Source organism: Eutrigla gurnardus (assembly GCF_963514095.1).
Source record: "Eutrigla gurnardus genome assembly, chromosome: 3".
Lineage (NCBI taxonomy): Eukaryota > Metazoa > Chordata > Actinopteri > Perciformes > Triglidae > Eutrigla > Eutrigla gurnardus.
Window position 1 is genome coordinate 26,837,429 of NC_139917.1, and position 20,399 is coordinate 26,857,827.

At 42.1% G+C, this 20,399-nt stretch overlaps 3 protein-coding genes across 3 annotated transcripts; all 3 read left to right on the forward strand.

The window, feature by feature from the left end:
- Positions 1-189: 189 nt before the first annotated feature.
- On the forward strand, positions 190-1,868 carry med28 (mediator complex subunit 28). Its single transcript, XM_084005242.1, has 4 exons — positions 190-357; positions 954-1,020; positions 1,129-1,241; positions 1,530-1,868. The coding sequence occupies exons 1-4, from the start codon at positions 199-201 to the stop codon at positions 1,731-1,733; spliced, it is 543 nt and encodes a 180-aa protein (XP_083861368.1). The 5' UTR covers positions 190-198; the 3' UTR covers positions 1,734-1,868.
- Positions 1,869-3,741: 1,873 nt separating this feature from the next.
- Positions 3,742-15,444, forward strand: klhl2 (kelch-like family member 2). Its single transcript, XM_084005813.1, has 15 exons — positions 3,742-4,174; positions 7,227-7,346; positions 7,445-7,551; positions 7,649-7,770; positions 8,070-8,232; positions 8,460-8,569; positions 8,694-8,810; positions 9,884-10,033; positions 10,123-10,240; positions 10,829-11,026; positions 11,239-11,340; positions 12,471-12,599; positions 12,740-12,880; positions 12,959-13,102; positions 13,835-15,444. The coding sequence occupies exons 1-15, from the start codon at positions 4,107-4,109 to the stop codon at positions 13,861-13,863; spliced, it is 1,818 nt and encodes a 605-aa protein (XP_083861939.1). The 5' UTR covers positions 3,742-4,106; the 3' UTR covers positions 13,864-15,444.
- A 746-nt stretch (positions 15,445-16,190) lies between these two features.
- On the forward strand, positions 16,191-20,399 carry msmo1 (methylsterol monooxygenase 1). Its single transcript, XM_084005957.1, has 6 exons — positions 16,191-16,210; positions 17,060-17,348; positions 17,435-17,583; positions 18,314-18,440; positions 18,648-18,802; positions 19,686-20,399. Exons 2-6 carry the CDS (start codon positions 17,094-17,096, stop codon positions 19,873-19,875), a joined length of 876 nt encoding a protein of 291 aa, XP_083862083.1. The 5' UTR covers positions 16,191-16,210; positions 17,060-17,093; the 3' UTR covers positions 19,876-20,399.

Genomic DNA, 20,399 nt, shown 5'->3' on the forward strand with positions numbered 1-20,399 from the left:
GTTTTTGCATTTTTCTTGGTTTTGCCTTCCTAAATTACATTAAATTAATTATTATATGAATTATTAATAATTTGTGGCATCAAAATGACTCTCAAATAAACCAGCTAAATCGTGAGATCCCCAGAATAACAAACCTAACAAGTGGGCTGTCCAGAGAGCCACGTCCCTTTGTGCGCATGCGCATGCACACAGATCAAGATGGCATCGTCCATGAGTGGGATGTTCTCCGGTCAGCAGCCGCCGGGTCCCCATCCAGTCGGGGGTCCCGGTGCGCCGGGCCAGCCGGGCTTCCCCGGTACCGCTGCCAGACCCCCGGGAAACAACACGCTGGTGGATGAACTGGAGGCTTCCTTCGAGGTAGGAGACGAGCTTCCGCTGGCTGTGTGTGTGCTAACCGCCGTTAGCTAACTTAGCTAGCTAGGTGACGTTCGATGTACAAATCGGTGTTGTTGCTAAGATACTACGGTTTCACACGGGAGGGCTGTGGACATAATATCACATTTTGACATTGAGTACACGATGGTAAGATAATACTTAGCTAGATAACTGAAGTAAAGGAGCTAACGTGGATGCTAAGTTACTCTCAGACTTCCAGACATCCAGAAACTCATTTTCTAGCGTTATGATTGCAGCCCCATCCACTCTTATGGGATGAACTTTAACCCCAAGTATGAGTCAACGAATTTAAGTGACCTCTTTAATACTCTGAATGGGAGCAAATCCTTGCATATTATAACATCCTGTGGAAAGCTTTCCCAGAAGAGTGAAGACTGTTGCAGCTTATTTTTGTCCAGGGTTTTAGGGGGAGACATTCAACAATCATATACATATCACAGAATATGTCATCTCCATCATAACCCCCAGCCTGTGTGGCATGATGAGGTAAATTCTGTTTCTTTGAGGAAGCAGAATGACGCTCATGCATGCTGTTCTCTCTGCGTTTTGTTCTCCAGGCATGTTTTGCATCCCTGGTAAGCCAAGACTACGTTAATGGAACGGATCAAGAGGAGATTCGAACAGGTGAGTGAAGCCGTCTGATCATTAATGTGTCGTCGTTGTTGTTCGTGGTAAGTTTTAATTGATCTCGTGTTTTAATCTGCACATCCTCTATCTGCCTGTTGATTGCAGGTGTTGACCAGTGCATACAGAAGTTCCTGGATGTGGCTCGACAGACGGAGTGCTTCTTCTTACAGAAAAGGCTTCAGTTATCTGTGCAGAAGCCAGAGCAGGTGGTGAAAGAGGTACATTATTACATTCTTAGTTATCTTGAACCTTTTTAGGTGGTTCTCTCCAACTTATTTACCACTTATTTTCCTCTCATTTGCGTATTTGTACGTTTTGATCCACAAATTATCTCTGTAAGAACAATATTAACTCTTGATCTGTGGTGAAGCCAGACTTCCAGAGCGTTTATTTCTTAATTTCCCTGCGATATGTTGTCAGTGTTTACATATCATGCATTTCTCTCCATTTGTTAATGCACCATCTCTCTTCTCACATACGTTTTTTCTCTCTCTCTCACACCTCAGGATGTGTCAGAGTTACGTAACGAGCTACAGAGGAAAGAATTGCTGGTCCAGAAACACTTGTCCAAACTGCACCATTGGCAACAAGTGCTGGAGGATGTGAGCGTTCAGCACCGCAAACCCTCGGACCTTCCTCCTCCTGGACCGCTGGCCTTTCTGGAGCAGGCCTCTGCAAGTCTGCCACCTGCCCCTTTAAAACCAAATTAACACGCCACGATCACAGTAGTTTTGTTTCAACTTTCTTTCTTTTGAATTCTGTAAATATTTCTGTTGCTTAGTTTTTTTTTTTTTTACTGTAAAAATAAAAAATGTCTGAGTATTTTGACTCCGGACTAAAGTCTTGATTATGTTTTTCTTGTTGTACAGTACATTCTGATGTGTTTAAAAGCCAAATTTAAAGGGACAGTCCACCAGTTTTACATGAAGATGAGTTTACCAGCCGTAGTTCAGTACTCTACACACACACACACACACACACACACACACACACACACACACTCACACACACAGTTGTATAATTTATTTTGTGCCTGTTAGATTTGTTAAAGTCTAAAAAAAACTGGGAGCCTCTTGGGCATTTACAAAGCAGAGGCCATCTGACAGCAAGAGATGCTGTGGACTTATAGGAATTGTGGGATCCAGCATTCTTGGAGCATTACTCCTACTCAGGACAGGAAGTCAAGACCTCGGCTTCTGCTGCTTCAATTTCCACCATTCTTTGTTTTTGTCTCATCTCTCACAAGTCCCCAAACTGAATGGAAATCCTAAATGTAGTGGAGTGGAGTCCTCCTATCATCACTAAAGCTTGGCCCTGAGGAGAGTGGGTAGCTGCAACAGCATCGCTTACAGCAATGCAACTACGATGCATCATTTAAAACATCTACATATTTTGTCATTTTGGGTATAAAAACAACAACCCTGACAGATTTAACATTCTATGTCCCTTCTGCATGAAACCATGACTCCAGTTAAGCCCCGACTGAGCCTGTTTTTCTCTAATGCATTCAGCGTCTTCGCACCACAACAGACTTGTTCTCCGCAGCTTCACAGCTGTCGCCTTTTCCACTGACGGTACAGACACAAATCACCACAGATGGACGGCAGGGACAGAGCTTCTCGCAGAAACGAGGTCTGTGGCCTTGACACCATTAAACAGGGGAGCCATGGTTATGTTGTTGCGTTTGCAGAACTCCAGATGGGCTTTTCTTCTCTTTATACAGTACACGCTCTCATTGAGATCATGTCTACTCAACTGAATCAGCGGCAGTTGGGAAAATGCGTTATGCATCCTTAAGTCTAGTTGAATCTTACGGAAGCCTTATAAAAACTCAAATTATTTTATTAATGATGAATGTTATATTATTATATTAATAATTATTCATTAGTTAAGAGATAGAAAATCAAAAATGTCCAGTTAGGCACATTTCTAAGATAATATTCAGTTACTGAGTCAAACTTATTAGATGTAAAGTCATAATACAGTCAGTCAGATACTGAAGAAATTGTGAGATATATAAGGTTACCAAGTCAAAAGATTGCAAGCTATGAAGTCTAACAAGCCTTCTTCCAGACGTCACGAGGGTTATGAGATACAAAAATCAAAAACTACAAGGAAGCAAGTCAACATTGTGAAATAAAAAGTAAAAACTCAAGCAAGTAGCAAGTAAAAAGTTACACTCACTGAATCAAACGTATGAGAATGATGGGATTCTACATTTTTAATAATGAAGATTATGATATAAATTAAAAATTATGAAATCATGTGGAGGAAAATTGACTCACTAAATCAAAAAATGACGATAGAAAGTTGAATTATTCATGGATTCTACATTATTACACATGCAGACCTGTGTGAATTAACATGAAATGTACTGTACATAATAAAACATTTAATGATCTATTAATGTACAATATGTTATCTATTTAATTGGCCAGTGTATATTTAATACAAATTAAAGTTATAGATTGGGCTTTATTCTCAGCATGTATTTTAATATGTTTTATTTTTGTTGTTGTACAGATATGTGACTTGTTTCTTTATTAATAATTTTAGTTTATTATGATGAGCCTCCTCCCTCCCCGGTCGGTCTTCCACAGCTAGAGGGAGACAGTGCTTTCTTGCGGGACGCCTTGGCTGATCTGAGGACAGTCTTTGCCGACACGTCCTTGTTTGTGCGTTTTAATCAGCGATTGGAAAATAACAGGTAGCCTCGTCTGTCCGCCTCTCGCACCCGTATACACCCAGGAGGGGAGCGGGAGAGGACGGATCAAATAAACCCCCGCTAGACGCTGCTGCTCGGCTCCCTCACTGGGAGTGTGTGTGTCTTTTTTAGGGGGCCGACAGAAGAGGCAGTCCTGCGGGGCGCAACAGCCGGGTTGAATCGCAACGTGTTTTGTTACTGAGTGTCACCGCAGTCGGGCTGTGTGTGTGTGTGTGTGTGTGTGTGAGTGTGTGTGTCTCTATGAAACGGGCTGATTTAATGGGGCTGCCGTCAGCCCGCCTCGCCGCCTCCGGACAGCCGATCGCCGCGATCCACGCTTGGATTTAGACCCCTTCAAAGACGACGTTGTGGCTATGGAATGGTGCACGCCGCTGGGCCAAGTTTTCAGCCTCTGAAGAACACCGGAATCATGGACAGTCATCCGCTGTAAGTGCAACAAAAACAGTGTGTGTGTGAATGTGTGTGTGTGTGTGTTGACGTTTCCCAGTGGCGGCTTGACTGATGGTGCCGCATTGACAGCGACAGCGGCCAGCCGGTGTTGGCTGCTCGCTCACCGGGGAGGACCGGTCACTGACACCCGGGGACGGACACGGAGCCTGTCGGCGGCCGGGGAGGGAGGGATGGAGGGGGGGTTGTGTGTTGTACGTTGTGTGTTGTTTTTTGTTGTTGTTTATGTCAGAGGGAATGTGCGTTAAGTATGCGGCCATGTGTGTGTGTGGGTGTGATTGTGACAGAAAACAAGGGGCCACGTGATCTTTTCCCCCACGAGCAGCATGATGGATCATATGTGTGTGTGTGTGTGTGTGTGTGTGTGTGTGTGTGTGTGTGTGTGTGTCATTATGAAAGGGAGAGGCCATGAAAGTACATTTACAATCTCGAGGTTTCTCTTCTTTTTCAACTCCACTGCATTTCTGTGACAGTAAAAAAAACACAGAATAACTCATACAATACAATACAAGTATCACCAGCTGTAGCTTCCAGTCGTTTTGTCTTCACAGAATACTGCTAAATCCAAAGTTTTTTTTTATTTTTAACTTCCTCTCCCATCAATCATCTCACCCCCCCCATCTGATTTATTGAGTGACCCTTTAGAGGAGAATCACCCTTGGTTTGGGAACCACTGGACAAAACTTGCTTGACAACAGGAAACGCTACTTTGATGCAACAGTGCTGGCAATTTAATAATAATAATAGTAATAAACAGAATGCGTACTTTGACGCTTAAAAATGCTACATTTGACTCATAATATTCCTTCAAGTACAATTTTGAATGACAGATTTGTTCTTCAATAAAAGGATCTGAATAGGTTTTCCAGTCAGAGCTGAATATTACATTGTGTATTACTCATGGGTAAATGGTAAATGGCCTCATTTAAGCGCTTTACAGTTATGACTGACATTCACCCATTCACACAGGCATTCAGCTAGGAGGAGCCGGGCATCGAACCGGCAATCTTGCGGTTGCCAGCCAACCCGCTCTACCTCCTGAGCTAAACCCCCCCAACCCCCTGGCTGGTTCCAATTTTTTTTTAAAGGGAATTAAAGTACAAAAAAAAAGCAACAATTACCAGCTCAGCATTATCAGCTACTGTTGTGGCCCCAAAAAGTCAAAAGGTATTCATTTTCAAATCCATATTGAGCTCACATGGGGGCCTATTCTGAACTTAAGTGTCGGTTTCAATCAAACCAACTGGTTCACATAAACGCTGGGGACAGATGGGATTGTTCAAGGATACGAGCACTTGTTGGGTTTGGTCTTTAGGGGTAACTTGGAAGCGAATGGGTGCATGAATCCTGCTCAGAGGGTGTCATGTAGGTGGTGGGGTCTCACCAGGGCCCGGTTCATTAGGTAGTCCTATATAACACTGATTCTGATACCATAGTCCTGCCATAATACTGTCCGCTTTTAGAGATCTGCCGATTCAGCTTTCAACCAGTAGCTTAACTACCCTCGAATACTCCACATAAACGCCACATTCTCATTGCGACTGGTCACATGACGCTTTGTCAGAGCCCTGGGCGTCACTTTCTTAGTGCAGAAAACGCATCACTAACTGCAATAACTCCTCACCAGTCTAAAACACACGTCTGCTGATTGGGAGGCCTGATTTTCTTTGACACACACACCCCTTTTTCAGTCTTTATAATACGTCATCACACTGTCTAAGTGCTAATAACGATGCAGAAGGGTTGAGGTTGTAGTTGAAAACCCGCTGTTTCTACACCCCCAGTCTATTGGTTTCATATGCAGGGACGCAAATTGTCAATTTTTTTCTTCGTGTCGCTCAGCATGAAACCAAATGTTAACAGAAAGTCAATCAGGGTCGTTTTATTGTTTGTTTTTGCTTCCAATTGTAATACATTAGTTTGAAAGTCATGCCGAGCTGAACGAAACACCATGGTTTCACTTCTGGGATAGCCGTGAGACTGTGTCGGCCGGTATCAGACGGCGAGGGGCGTGGCGGAGCATCTGTGTTCGATACCCTGGGAACGAGAACAGGTTGACATGACATGCTGTCAACAGGTTTTACGGGGACCGTGTCTGTGGCAGGAAAGCATTGTGTTCTGGTGGAGGCAGACGTCGAAACCTCTGAAAACAAATCCAAAATGGCTGGAAACTTCAGGAAGCAAATGGAATAAGTGTGAAGTAACTTAATCCCCGTTGCATACCATCCTTTGACACATTTGCCACATCGACATACTAATCAATCCTGTCCCGTTGACCTTTGGCCTCCGTTTCGTTTGCTTCAAGCAGTGTGTTCATGTTTGGTGTTTATTGCAATGATTTTTTTATGTCATCTTCCCATAAAAACATTAAAGTGAATACAATGAAATGCTTTATTTTACCGCTGCACTTTGAGATTTACCTCTTTGTAGCCTCTAGTTCTGCTGATTAACATTCAACCTGCTGCGATGCAAACAAGTTTCAGACGTGTTGTAATTCATTCCAATGAAGCTGTTATACAATGAAGTGTTTACGTCACATACTTCAGTTTCTTATTGGTCCAATACATCATCTCATTATTACACCTCCCTTGTGGTTGTGAATGTAATACTGTGGGCACTGCAGAAAGACAATTAAAAAATCACCTGTATTGCATCCGAACGGAGGCAGAAATCTCAGAAATAAATATATTAAAATAAATAAATCCCACACTATTTGGGTGATTCGGGTGAATCAACACTTTAAAATAAGTTTGTAAGGTTATTAACCTGAAGGCACTTATAACAACCGCATGTGCTAATTGCCACTCCCTCCATGCAGTTCAGCCAACTTTTGCTATTGAGAAAGAGATGACGATTTGAACACAGCATCTCATTTTTCTTGTTGTTACTTCGACATCATACATGAAAGATAATATGCCTTTAAGATGTCTTTCAGAATAACAGCTATTCATCCATCAGGACACCTCGTTGTGTATTATTATCACTCACTCCTGTATACATATATGTTGTGTGTCTGTGCTGTCCTCCTCAGGTGCACCAGACTTTGTCCACATGCTCTGGACAAAGAAGACGGCGTGGAGAGGCAAGGTCCTGTCACTCTCAACCCTCGGCACATGAGGAAGGCCTTCAAAGTCATGAATGAGCTGCGCAGGTGATGCTCTCTCTCTCTCTCTCTCTCTCTCTCTCTCTTCAGTTCGTCGTCGTCCTCTCTGTGCCAACTTTTCAAACTTTCAAATCTCTCGATTGCAGCCAGAGCTTGTTGTGTGACGTGACCATAGTGGCGGAGGACGTAGAGATCGCTGCTCACAGGGTGGTTCTGGCTGCCGGGAGCCCCTACTTCCACGCTATGTTCACAGGTGAGGACTCGCCTCCGTCCACGCTGCCGGACATCCTGCGGGATCTTCGTTTCACCTGTGCATGTTGGTGACATGATGGATGCCTTTTAACCCACAGGTGAGATGGCAGAGAGCCGGGCGAAGCGAGTGAGGATAAAGGAGATGGACGGTTGGACTCTGGGCCTGCTGGTGGACTACATCTACACGGCAGAGATACAGGTCACGGAGGACAACGTGCAGGTGAACACACGGTTTAGTAATCTTTGTCTTCAGAGGTGTTCTAGTTTACTAGTTTGACCTTAAAATAGGAATCTGTTTTTTATGACATCAGAATTACTGCCGAGATCAGCAAACTGTAGATTTAAAAGCATCTTTTTGTTTCACTTGATCATGTTTTTAACTGTTTTAATTGCCAAGGGGGGGAATTCATTCTCTTTGAAAAGTGTAAAAGTTCAAACTAAATTTAAAGGAGTTCTTATTTCTTGGAATTGTACCGTAAACCACACCTTCATGTAAAGGATATTCTGTGTGTTTGCCAGGCGTTGCTGCCCGCCGCCGGCCTGCTCCAGCTGAACGAGGTGAAAAAGGCGTGTTGCGAGTTCCTGAGCTCTCAGCTTCATCCGTCCAACTGTCTGGGGATACGAGCCTTCGCCGACCTCCACGCCTGCTCTCAGCTCCTCACGCAGGCCAACACCTACGCAGGTTTGTGCATGCAGATCTCTATTATTGTGTGTGTGTGTGTGTGTGTGTGTGTGTGTGTGTGTGTGTGTGTAAACGGGTTTTGTGTGGAGGATGTGGGACAGAGGATGAGACGGAATGAGAGCAGGTTTAATTAATGACAGTGGGAGAAAATGTGTGTTCATCTGCAGTTCTAGTGCTTTTTTTAAAAAATAAAAAAATAAAAAAATAATTAATGCTTTTGCTGACAGAGCAACATTTCACGGAGGTGGTTGGGAGTGAAGAGTTCCTCAATTTGGGCATGGAGCAGGTGTCCAGCCTGATCGCCAGCGACAAGCTCACGATCCCCACAGAGGAGAAGGTATGCACCGGGGACACCGGGGACACCGGGGACACCGGGGACACTGGGGACACCGGGGACACCGGGGACACCGGGACCAGACGGCTGATGTGCTCAAAGTGTCTCTGTGTACTTGTCTGCGTAGGTGTTTGAGGCGGTGATCGCTTGGGTCAACCACGATAAAGACGTCCGTCAGGAACACTTGGCCCACCTGATGGAGCATGTCCGCCTGCCGCTTCTCTCCAGAGAATACCTGGTGCAGGTACGAGTACCTGACTGGAAAATGGATTCATAGGAAAATGTATCTGTAGTAGTCATCTATGTCAGGTTATTCTTTTTTTTTCTTCTGGCAAACTGACCACTGTCCTCGCTGCAGGAACATCTGGAACATCTGGTGGTTATCTCTAATCAGTAATACTGCTTCTGGCATCAAATCGTGTCTTTTGGACGTAGTGACGCCTTTAATTGTAGAAGTTTGACACTTGCTGCCTTCAAAAGAACGTACGTGGTTAAAATATATGAAATTTGAGAAAGTAATACAATTATAGCTGTATGAATCCATCCATATATCGAAGTTTATTACTTTTAATTGCATTTCAAGCGGGTCTGAAGCAGATTTAAGTTCAACTTCAGACCTCTATTAGAGTTAATCAGGCTCAGACTAAACCACAGGTTCAGTTTAAACCACAGTTAAGCTAACGCCAGAGCAACAGCCTATAGTGTTCTAAGGCCAGGCAACATGTTGCTACGTATCAAGTTGTTCTACTAGTTTGGTTTCTGCTGTTAAAACACGGTTGAGGTGGAGAAAACAACGTCAGGTCGTGTCTTGTAAAACACAATCAAGCAAATTCCCATGACAATCAGATCTGGGACCGGGACACTTTGTCGTCGTACTGCATTATTCTAGTTGATTGAGCTCAGGTTTGTTGTTTTGCTTATTGCTGTAACATTCTCTGTCTTAGGAAAAGAATGTAAATATGTCTTTTCTGGACAGCTGATATTACTGATGTTTGATTATCTAACATTCATCTCTGTGATCAATGCATCACTGGAGGTTATTAAACTAAATAGAACATTTAATCTATTAGTGTCATCAACATGCAGATCAAATATAAAGAACGCAAACTTGATCTATATAGAAAAAAACAAAAAATACAAATATTTTGTGATTTTTCAGTAGACTCGGGTCTGGTCTTGATTTTGGTTGAATATGATGGATTTCCGTTTTAGTCATACAGTGACGTCCGTGTCTCGGCTGCTGTGTGACAACACGCTGCAGCACTCTGTAAGTCCGCTTGGCTGACTCGCTCTTCTCTCTCTGCTTGCTTGGGTTAGCGGGTGGAGGAGGAGTCTCTGATTAAGAATAGCAGCGCGTGTAAAGACTACCTGATCGAGGCCATGAAGTACCACCTGCTGCCAGCTGACCAGAGAGCTCTGATGAAAACCGCACGCACACGCATGAGGACTCCGGCCTGCTGTCCGAAGGTACTCACACGACCTCTGCTCCCGTTGGTTCATCAGAAAACAACGATAGTTGACGTTCAATGTCATGTTTCTGGTTGGGTTCTGTGTAGGTGATGGTTGTGGTCGGAGGCCAGGCTCCCAAGGCCATCCGCAGCGTTGAATGTTTCGACTTTGAGGAGCAGCGATGGTACCAGGTGGCTGAACTCCCGACCCGGAGGTGCAGAGCAGGTGGGTGACCCTCCGTAACTCCAACAGCAACCTGCATCACAGCTGAGGCCATTTACAGCTCCATCAGAACACCTGAACGCCACCTAAGTCACCAAACTAATGTTGCATTCAGGTGGCTCATCAACTTGTAATGAAGTTATTAAATCAAGTTTTGTAGTCTCATTTAGCCACCTTTTTTTTAAGGTGTGTAAAACCTTTTTTATTCAGAAGAATTATAGTGCTGAACGTTAAAATCTTTGTGAGGAGGGAATCAAAGTGCAAAAGTTGCTAACTCGTTGCTGCTAAATTCTGCAGCAACCTTTTGCAATTGGGATATAATTTGTGATATCAGTGAAAATAATAATAATCATTTTTACATCTTTATTGTCATTTCATTGAAAAAGATATTATAATGGTTGTGGTGTGATTTTGCATTGCAGCACAAAAAATATTTAATTCAAAATTGTATATATTTTTTTTAATTTGCAGCGAGCCATATTGTGATTTTGATAAAAAAAAAAAAAAAAAAAAAGATTAATAGTGCAGCCCTACCCCCCAACTTGATTTGCAGTCTATTACCTGTGTATTTCCTGTGTTTCTGCCTGTTAGGTGTGGTATACGTGGGCGGGTGTGTGTATGCAGTCGGTGGTTTCAACGGTTCTTTGCGCGTCCGAACGGTCGACTGTTACGACCCGATGATGGACCGCTGGACGAGCGTGAGCAGCATGCAGGACCGTCGGTCAACGCTCGGGTCCGCCGTGCTCAACGGGCTCCTGTACGCGGTGGGGGGCTTCGACGGCAGCACAGGTACCGCTGTGTGGCTGGGACTTTAAAATACTTTCAACTGCTCAGTGAAGGCTGAATCACTACAGTGTGTGTGTGTGTGTGTGTGTGTGTGTGTGTGTGTGTGTGTGTGTGTGTGTGTGTGTGTGTGTGTGTGTGTGTGTGTGTGTGTGTGTGTGTGTGTGTGTGTGTGTGTGTGTGTGTGTGTGTGTGTGTGTGTGTGCGTGTGTTTGCAGGTCTGTCAACAATCGAGGCATACAATGCGAAGACAGACGAGTGGTTCCATGTGTTACCCATGAGTACCCGGCGAAGCAGCGTAGGAGTGGGTGTTGTCAATGGTGAATACAACTCCCACTTCAGTTTGACCGTCAGTATATAGGACTAGAGCAAAGCAACAGAAGCACTTGATTAACCGTTCAATAGTCCTGCAATAAATACATTTTATGCAAAGCACATAACTTTGTTTTTATCTTCAAAGTTTGCAGAGACAAGCAGTTGGCTTGAAGTTTGATATAATAATGCATTATAGCACTGTTTTAACTTATAAACAAGTAGATTATATCAATGAAGAATCATCATCGAATGAAGGATACTTAATCAAGCACGCATACTTTATTTCTATAGTTTTATTTCAAATCAGAAGTTTCTTCACAGGAAGAAGGAAAGGGGAAAGGGAGATGGAAGAGATGAAGAGGAATAAGTATATAACCCACAAAGTAAAAGTTACAAAATCAAATACTTAAAAAGTAAATATAAAATACTTGCATACTTAAAAAATTACAAATAAAATACTTGCATACTTAAAAAGTAAAAATAAAATACTTGCATCCTTAAAAAATAAAATACTTGCATCCTTAAAAAATAAAATACTTGCATACTTAAATAATAAAATACTTGCATACTTAAAAAATACAAATAAAATACTTGCATACTTAAAAAGTAAAAATAAAATACTTGCATCCTTAAAAAATGAAATACTTGCATACTTAAATAATAAAATACTTGCATACTTAAAAAATACAAATAAAATACTTGCATACTTAAAAAGTAAAAATAAAATACTTGCATCCTTAAAAAATGAAATACTTGCATACTTAAATAATAAATACTTGCATACTTAAAAAAATACAAATAAAATACTTGCATACTTAAAAAAATACAAATAAAATACTTGCATACTTAAAAAGTAAAAATAAAATACTTGCATACTTAAAAAATAAAATACTTGCATACTTAAATAATAAAATACTTGCATACTTAAAAAATACAAATAAAATACTTGCATACTTAAAAAGTAAAAAAAAAAAACTTGCTTACTTAAAAAATAAAAATAAAATACTTTAAAAAGTTTGGCTAAATTGCATCAAATACTATCACTGTTTTTAGTTTGACAAACCTTTTATTTCCTGCACTTAAATGGATTTCAATGTGTTTCTACTATTTTGTCCACCACCTCTTCGTTCTCCAGGGATCCTGTATGCAGTCGGAGGTTATGATGGCGCGACAAGGCAATGTCTGAGTACAGTAGAAGCTTACAACCCTAAAGGCAACGCGTGGAGCTACATCGCAGAGATGGGCACGAGACGCAGTGGAGCAGGTCAGTGTGTGTGGTTTTGCTTTCATATTGTAAATCCTCTACATGTAATTAAAGAAAAAAAGACAAGATAATTGATTGTAGTGATGGAAATTCACGATGAGACAGAAATGGTGAGCAGGTGTTCTCGCTGCCTTCCTCAGGTGTAGGTGTGTTAAAAGGTCTACTGTACGCTGTGGGGGGTCACGATGGACCGCTGGTGAGGAAGAGCTGCGAGGTTTATGACCCGGCCTCCAACAGCTGGCGGCAGGTAGCCGACATGAACATGTGTCGACGCAACGCAGGTAATGCAGCCCGTCCGTCCAGCAGACGTCCTCGGACGTGAGAGGCTCGCTGGTCTTCATCCCAGTGTGTGTTTTCAGGCGTCTGTGCTGTGAACAACGTGCTCTACGTGGTGGGAGGAGACGACGGCAGCTGCAATTTAGCCTCCGTGGAGTTCTACAATCCAAACTCGGACAAGTGGACGCTACTGCCGGCCTGCATGAGCACGGGACGCAGTTATGCAGGTGTGTAGAGAACCGTGAACGCATGCTGGAAACGTAGTCTAACTCACACATTAACATGCATCCAGACTGCAGAGAGGGGTTACTTAAAATCGGGCCATAGTTGAAAATTATTAGAAAGAGATATCATAATCATTTGATAACATCGTGCATCTCTTTTCTGAATTGCAAAAGCAAAAAAAATCATTATTGTTGTTATTAAACATATAGATCTAATGAACATGTGATGGGAATTTCTTCAAATTTGGCACATCCACTTGGACTCAAGGATAACTGATAAGAATTTGGTGGTCAAAGGTCAAGGTCAATGTGACCTCACACATCACTTTTTTTGTTGTGGAACTAAATAATTCATATGCTAATTATGACAATTTCACACAAATGTCTAATGAGATAAAATTAGATAAAATTCGGTGATGAAGTGATGGTATTTTGGACAGACGGCGAGGCGTACAACCATGTGGCAGTAATTCTAGTTTAACGACTATAAAATAATACAAAATTAAATTAAATTAAAAAAATATTTGTAATACAAGTGATGGAACTACTCCTACTTTTCAGAGTATTAGCAACATTTACTATAGTGGACATAAAAACTTTTTTTCCCTTTGAATTTCTTTCATTTTTCTTCCCATTTGTATTAAATATTTATTAACATTTGCTCGGTCTGAAAATGATGTCACGCATGGCGATAGCGACGCAGCCTCTCATCCTTTGTGTTGTCTTTGACCACAGGTGTGACCGTGATCGACAAGCCCTTATGACTGCTCTCGTGACACCTGCCGCCGATTCGAAGCAGGATTTATTCGCCTGCTGAATACTAATCTTGGATCTGTCTATGATGCCGATGCTTCAATGCTGGGCAGAACTGGCACAGGCACTGGCGAAGATGAAGAACATGACAGGACTGCTGTTGTTGTGGAGGATGATGATGATGAAGAAGAAGATTTTTTTGCACTTACCTGAAAGGGGGAGCTGTAACAAACCGGGATCGGGGAGGGGGGGGGGGATCTCCTGGCGGGACTGTTGCTAAGCGATGGGACAAACCAGCTTGAAGAAGTCATTGAAACGCTACTGAAACAAAGCTACGTGAACTGCAACGTTACTTTAACGTTAGGAATGTTAACGTGAACCAGCTCGGAGAGAAACCACTGAGAAAGGAAGGCAGAGAAGCACCATTTGGGACTGAAATCTTTGGTTTCTCCTTTGTTTTTATCCTGAGTGTGTGTGTGTGTGTGTGTGTGAGTGTGTGTGTGTGTGTGTGTGTGTGTGTGTGTGTGTGTACGCTTGCATTTAAAGGTGCTCTTTTGCTTGCACATGTGAGCATGTGTGTTTGTGTGCATCTGAGTCTCTGTGTGGTGACGCCTGGTCCGACGCCGCATGAAACGCATTCCGTCATGACCTCTGACCTTTTTACAGTGTTGCAGTGTGGCTGTTCAAGAGTGCCTGAATGTCAAAATGAAAACCCGCTCCCCTCCCCCCCTCCCTCCCTATCTCCTTCCCCCCTTTCGTCATGCCTCGAGTACTGTTACTGGACGGAGAAACAGCTGGAGTCGGCAGCTGTGCTGGGAATACGTTTGAGAACTGTCTCCAGGTCAGCCATGATGGAATCCCCCCCCCCCTCAGCATGACATGAGAACGGCGACGTGAGAGGCAGAAAATGTACATTTCTTCGAAATAAAAACAATACTTTAACTGGAAGAGTTCTCTTCTGGTGGAGGTCGTTCATGTCGCCAAAAAGACGTGACAGACGGAGGGAGAAGCTGTTTGAGATGAGAACCAGCTGGATGTATCAGTGCTTTACTGTCACCCGGCAGCCATCTTTGTTGTGGTTGTAGCCGCCGATGACGACGACAGCCTGAACTCGCTGCATGGTCCCCCAAAGTCTAACCTCCTATCCTTCAACCCTCCTCCTTCTCCTCCTCCTCCTTTTGGTGTAGCAACCCTATTAACTACTGCACACCCTGACGTACTATGAATGTGCCAATTTGAATATGTCTCTTTCATTTCTGTCTCTCTTTACTAATCTGTTCTCTCTTTCTGGAAAGTGACCAAACCTACTCTTGATTTTCTGTTTCTTCAGTCTCTCTTTCTCTTCTTCCCCTCTCTCTCCTCCTATATTGAAAAAAAACAACAACAAAACAAAAAAAATGCTATAATAGTAACTGGTATCGCTGTTTTCTTGTCAGTGTATTGAGGAATGTCATGTAGGCTAATGACTTTGAAAATGTTTCATTACTTGTTTTATATTATCATTAATAAATATGCTTCTTGTATTTAAAGCTGTGAAAATGACATAATCTGTTTTTAAAACTTTGCCAAATCAGTAAAACGTTGAAATGGAACACCCTGTGTGTGTGTGGTGTTTTAATAATTATACAGCGACTAACATATTTCAATTTCATGTCACCCTGACTGTTCTTGATATGGTTTAGACGATGTTTAATATTTGAGAACGTTGACTTATTTTTTTGAAGTGAAAAAAAACAAACAATATATGCAGTGGTGGAAAATAAATGCACATTTACTGTCATTTTAATGCAACTTCCACCACTTTGTGGAGTGAAAACATATTGTTTTGGTGCTCGGCTATGATTTTAATACCAGTACTGAAAAGTTAAATATGATACTCAGCTGTTTAGTCAACATTAAATATGAGAAGAACTGAAATACAACAAGGATGAGCTTTATATTATTAAATACGTTTTAGGGAAAAAACAGCTGTGAAGAGAAAGTCTTATTGTTTGTATTTAAGGTTTAAAAAAACGTGCTTTAACTGACTTTATTGACATAAACAGTTGCATGTAAATTGAGCCGGACAACACACGGATGACTCACGGTTCTCCGGACCACCCCATCTCTCTCCTCGCTCACTTCACTCGCCACTGCAGAGGTTATGAAAAGCCGAGCTCGCCGCTGATTGGCTGTCGCTCTAGACACACGCAGTCTCACTATCATCGCTCCATCCCGCGGACCAATCGGCGAGGCGGCTCGGCCCGGCGACGCCGGTCTCCTCTCCTCTCGGCCAATCAGAGGGCTCTCTGCGACTGTACTTCACGGGAACCGGCCGCCTCTGCTCGCAGGTAGACGGACGGGACGTGCCGCGGAAAGGTGAGTTTACCGTCGTCGTTTGCGGTCAATGAGGTATTTTAATGTATTTGTTTATTAGCGATGGCTTGAAATGCATGTTTTGTTTATGTATTTGAGGGAATAGAGGCAGACGGGCTCCGGCATCGATAGAACAATATGTTCTGCCGGTTTTGTAAGCGGAAACACACATAATCGACCAAGTGTTAGTGATACTGGAAGGTCTGTCTCTTTGTTTGAGGTGTTTAAGTTGCTGCATATGCGGTCTGTTAGCAGTGGGACTCTGCATGCGTCTGTACATCATGTATTGATTTAAATGTTGTTTATTGTTTCCTTATGCTCCTGGTATTATGCAACAGTGTTATGTCATATGTGCCATCATTGTGTTTGCTTTAAAGTAATGTCTTTAGGTTCTGCAGTGGTAGTATAGAGTAGAAGTATAATGTTATTTATTTTATAATTTCTTCTTCTTCCTTGAGTTTATACGTGACATTTATTTTTAATTTGAAAACTCACAGTTACTAGCTAGATGGCAGATTCAATTTGATTTTTACATATAAAACCATTTCCATTTATAGCATATAATGCATAATTATAGATTAAACTATCATATCATCTGATAAAAAAAATCAACAAGTTGGGATGTGTAAAAAAAAATCATAGCCTATATATGTACAGCACTCCAAAGCCTCTGAATTCTGTTTGGTGTGGTTAAAAAGTGGTGTTTGGTATCACTATATTCATAAAATGTGTTTTAGAAGTATTAATACCTATAGACATGTGGTAATAACTGTTGAATGAATGTTAGAAACTGAATACCTGAGTGTATGATCCTGTCTAGTACACGAAATATTTAGTGTCCCTGTTCTTCAGTCTTCTCTCCAGACCTCACCTTGCATCATCCATCATGGCGGTGAACGACACGGCAGACATCTTGAGCTCTGCCTACCTGGCGGCGGAGTACGTAGACGCGGTGTTGCCCGAGAACCCCCTCCAGCCCTCCCTGAAACACGCCTGGGACTACATGCTGGACAACTACACCAAGTTCCAGATCGCCACCTGGGGGTCGCTCATCGTCCACGAGTTCATCTACTTCTTCTTCTGCCTGCCCGGTTTCCTCTTCCAGTTCATGCCCTTCATGCAGAAGTACAAGATCCAACAGGTTTGTTTGGCTGCTAAGATTTTATATTCAGAATGTACGATGACGCCCCTGCTAACAGAGCTGTGTGTGTGTGTGTGTGTGTGCAGGACAAGCCAGAGACCTGGGAGAAACAGTGGAGATGTTTCAAGATGCTGCTGTTCAATCACTTCTGCATCCAGCTGCCGTTGATCTGTGGGACTTACTACTTCACTGAATTCTTCAACATCCCGTATGACTGGGACTCCATGCCACGCTGGTGAGTAGACGTACGACAGCAGACCGAACACGTCGCATTCAAAGCACCGAGCTGGGATAAAGAGAAGAGCACTACAGCTGCTCCACACGCCCCCATTTGTAAATGTTAAAAAAAAGGGTGTGAAAATGCAACATAGACTCAGCAATATTATTAATGTTTTATTAGCATGGACATATTTGTTATGGTCATTAGACTTGATAGAGTTTACCTTTTTGTTTAGATAAAGATATCCATGTGTAAATGTATTTGAATACGGAAAAATGGGGATAAAATCACATATAAAATCAAATGGAGATTTGAAGCAATTCACTGTTTTACTGTTAGAAAAACTCATCACACGTGTAAAACAAGATGATGAACAGTTTTTTTTTCATTAATTTTGAAATAAAGATATCAGGCAAATACAACTACTACTAATAATGATGATGATTATTATTACCTGGGCTTTAGGTATCAGCCGATACCAAGTACTGATACGCTACCAGTGTTTAATTAGTAATGTAGGCTTGTAAAAAAATATATAACAAATAAATACATAGATACAAATTTACTGATTTTTTATTTATTGAAACGATGGTTTACCAGATTGGCCTGTCGTCACTGATACCTGATCCAGCCATTTGAGTCATTATCGGACTGATATCTGATCCCGGTATCAGCATCTCCAGTGGGAACCTGCAGTCTAATCGGCTGCTTGAGATAACGAGGCGTGCTTTTCCTTCTCCTCCAGGCCGTACGTCCTGACTCAGTGCTTCGGCTGTGCCGTCGTGGAAGACACCTGGCACTACTTCCTCCACCGCCTGCTGCATCACCGCAGGATCTACAAGTACATCCACAAAGTCCACCACGAGTTCACCGTGAGTAAAACACACAAGCCACGAGATCAATAAACCACAGGGACGCTCCAGTTAATCTCTTTACTGAGGAGTTACTGATTAACGAGTCCACACACACACACACACACACACACACACACACACACACACACACACACACACACACACACACACACACACACACACACACACACAGTCGTCTTCATCAGTGTCTCTGCTGTCCCTCAGGCTCCCTTCGGCATGCAGGCTGAATACGCCCATCCTGCCGAGACTCTCATCCTGGGAGCCGGTTTCTTCATCGGCATCATGATCTTCTGTAACCACGTGTTCTTCCTGTGGGCCTGGGTGTCCTTCCGCCTGCTGGAGACCATCGATGTCCACAGGTAGGACGCGTTTTCTATGTCATTTTGTTGTTTGTTACGGTATTGCTGTGACTCTAAAGAGATATTTTTTTGAAGAGTATTGGAGAACAGGAACAGCCATTACATCACCGATGACCGATTACATGAGAAACTGCATGTGTAACTCTGTTAGTAATACATGAGGTCGGCCACTAGAGGGCCACAGAGAACACAAGATGATACAGGTCACATAGAACTCCTTTGTCTTGTGGTACTTAATGTTATAAAACATTAATATGTTGCTATTATTTCTGGATTACATACATACGTCACTGAAGACTGACATGGACTCAGTAGACACATCACACGAGGCTCGCAGTGTAGTAGCGTAAACAATGGAACAAATTCACCCTGTCTTTTAGAACACATTGTTTTATTCCTGCCTTTTTACTTACTTTGTTTGATTTGTCACACCTTTCTTTTTTTTTACACCCTTAGCCTCACTTTTTTTTTTGCTAAAATGATATTTTAAATCAAATTAAAATAAATAAAACTAGCAAATTTAATTGTAAATAATTTGAGTTAGTTTCACTCTGGTCAATGCATTTTCTGGTTTTATATATTTTCGTAAAAGGCTCTGCAACTTGCCTTTTAAAATTATCTGAAAAAATAATATTTCATAAATTCTTATTTTATGTTAAATAACCCACTGATTCTAAATTACAAATGAGTAATGAAAGTAATTTCTGTCATTTAAATAAAATAATGTAATAATTGAATCACAGATTTATATAAATCAACAAATAGCAGAACAAATATTAATAAATATACACAAATTAGAGTTTTTCTTGCGTTTTTTTTTTTTTTTTAAATCGGCACATTATCACCATTAAAACAAAATCCTCTTATTGTCGCTCCCTCTCAGTGGTTACGACATCCCTCTGAACCCACTTCACCTGATCCCCTTCTACGCCGGCACCCGCTTCCACGACTTCCACCACATGAACTTCGTGGGGAACTACGCCTCCACCTTCACCTGGTGGGACAAGCTGCTGAAGACCGACAACCAGTACAACAAACACACGCTGAAACAGGATGACAAGAAGGAGCAGTAAACCACTCGGCGCTTCGGTCTCTACACTCGCCTGGTCTGTCAGGAGGTGGCGAGTTGTACAGACACACAGACTCTGCTGCTTTTCCTCACACCAACACACTAAAGGCTACCGATTCTGAATCGGACTGTGTTCAGTTCGTCCTCCGTGCCTTTTTTTGTAAAATAAATATTTTTGTCTGCTTCTACCAACAGCTGCTAGCTGAATAAAAACCACCAACAATCCTAATTTTTATTTGACACTCTGCTTGGTCATTGGATGAAAAAAAAGTTCGTACCACATGACTTCCTTGTGAACCTTACCTCTGAATGTCTAAGCACTTTAGCGTTTCCTCTTGCGTTCAACTGAGTCAGAGTGACATTGTGTTACAGCTGCAGTTCAGTTGAGACTGAGAACTCAAGGCAGGCTTGTTTGATGCAAATCCGTGTGAACAAACATATGACACTTCTGAGGTGTTCAAGCCTATTTTGTATACGATTGTATAATAAATAAATAAATGCTGTTTTGATTTTACAAAAAAAACAAAA

What these genes read in the sequence shown, in the direction of transcription:
- med28 (XM_084005242.1), top strand. Translation starts at nt 199, where the DNA reads ATGGCATCGTCCATGAGTGGGATGTTCTCCGGTCAGCAGCCGCCGGGT. An exon ending in TCAAGAGGAGATTCGAACAG is followed by an intron (nt 1,021 to 1,128) that starts GTGAGTGAAGCC and finishes TGTTGATTGCAG; the next exon opens with GTGTTGACCAGTGCATACAG. An exon ending in CAGAGCAGGTGGTGAAAGAG is followed by an intron (nt 1,242 to 1,529) that starts GTACATTATTAC and finishes CTCACACCTCAG; the next exon opens with GATGTGTCAGAGTTACGTAA.
- klhl2 (XM_084005813.1), top strand. Translation starts at nt 4,107, where the DNA reads ATGGTGCACGCCGCTGGGCCAAGTTTTCAGCCTCTGAAGAACACCGGA. An exon ending in CTCCGGCCTGCTGTCCGAAG is followed by an intron (nt 10,034 to 10,122) that starts GTACTCACACGA and finishes GGTTCTGTGTAG; the next exon opens with GTGATGGTTGTGGTCGGAGG. An exon ending in AGGAGTGGGTGTTGTCAATG is followed by an intron (nt 11,341 to 12,470) that starts GTGAATACAACT and finishes TTCGTTCTCCAG; the next exon opens with GGATCCTGTATGCAGTCGGA.
- msmo1 (XM_084005957.1), top strand. Translation starts at nt 17,094, where the DNA reads ATGGCGGTGAACGACACGGCAGACATCTTGAGCTCTGCCTACCTGGCG. An exon ending in AGAAGTACAAGATCCAACAG is followed by an intron (nt 17,349 to 17,434) that starts GTTTGTTTGGCT and finishes GTGTGTGTGCAG; the next exon opens with GACAAGCCAGAGACCTGGGA. An exon ending in TGGGACTCCATGCCACGCTG is followed by an intron (nt 17,584 to 18,313) that starts GTGAGTAGACGT and finishes CTTCTCCTCCAG; the next exon opens with GCCGTACGTCCTGACTCAGT.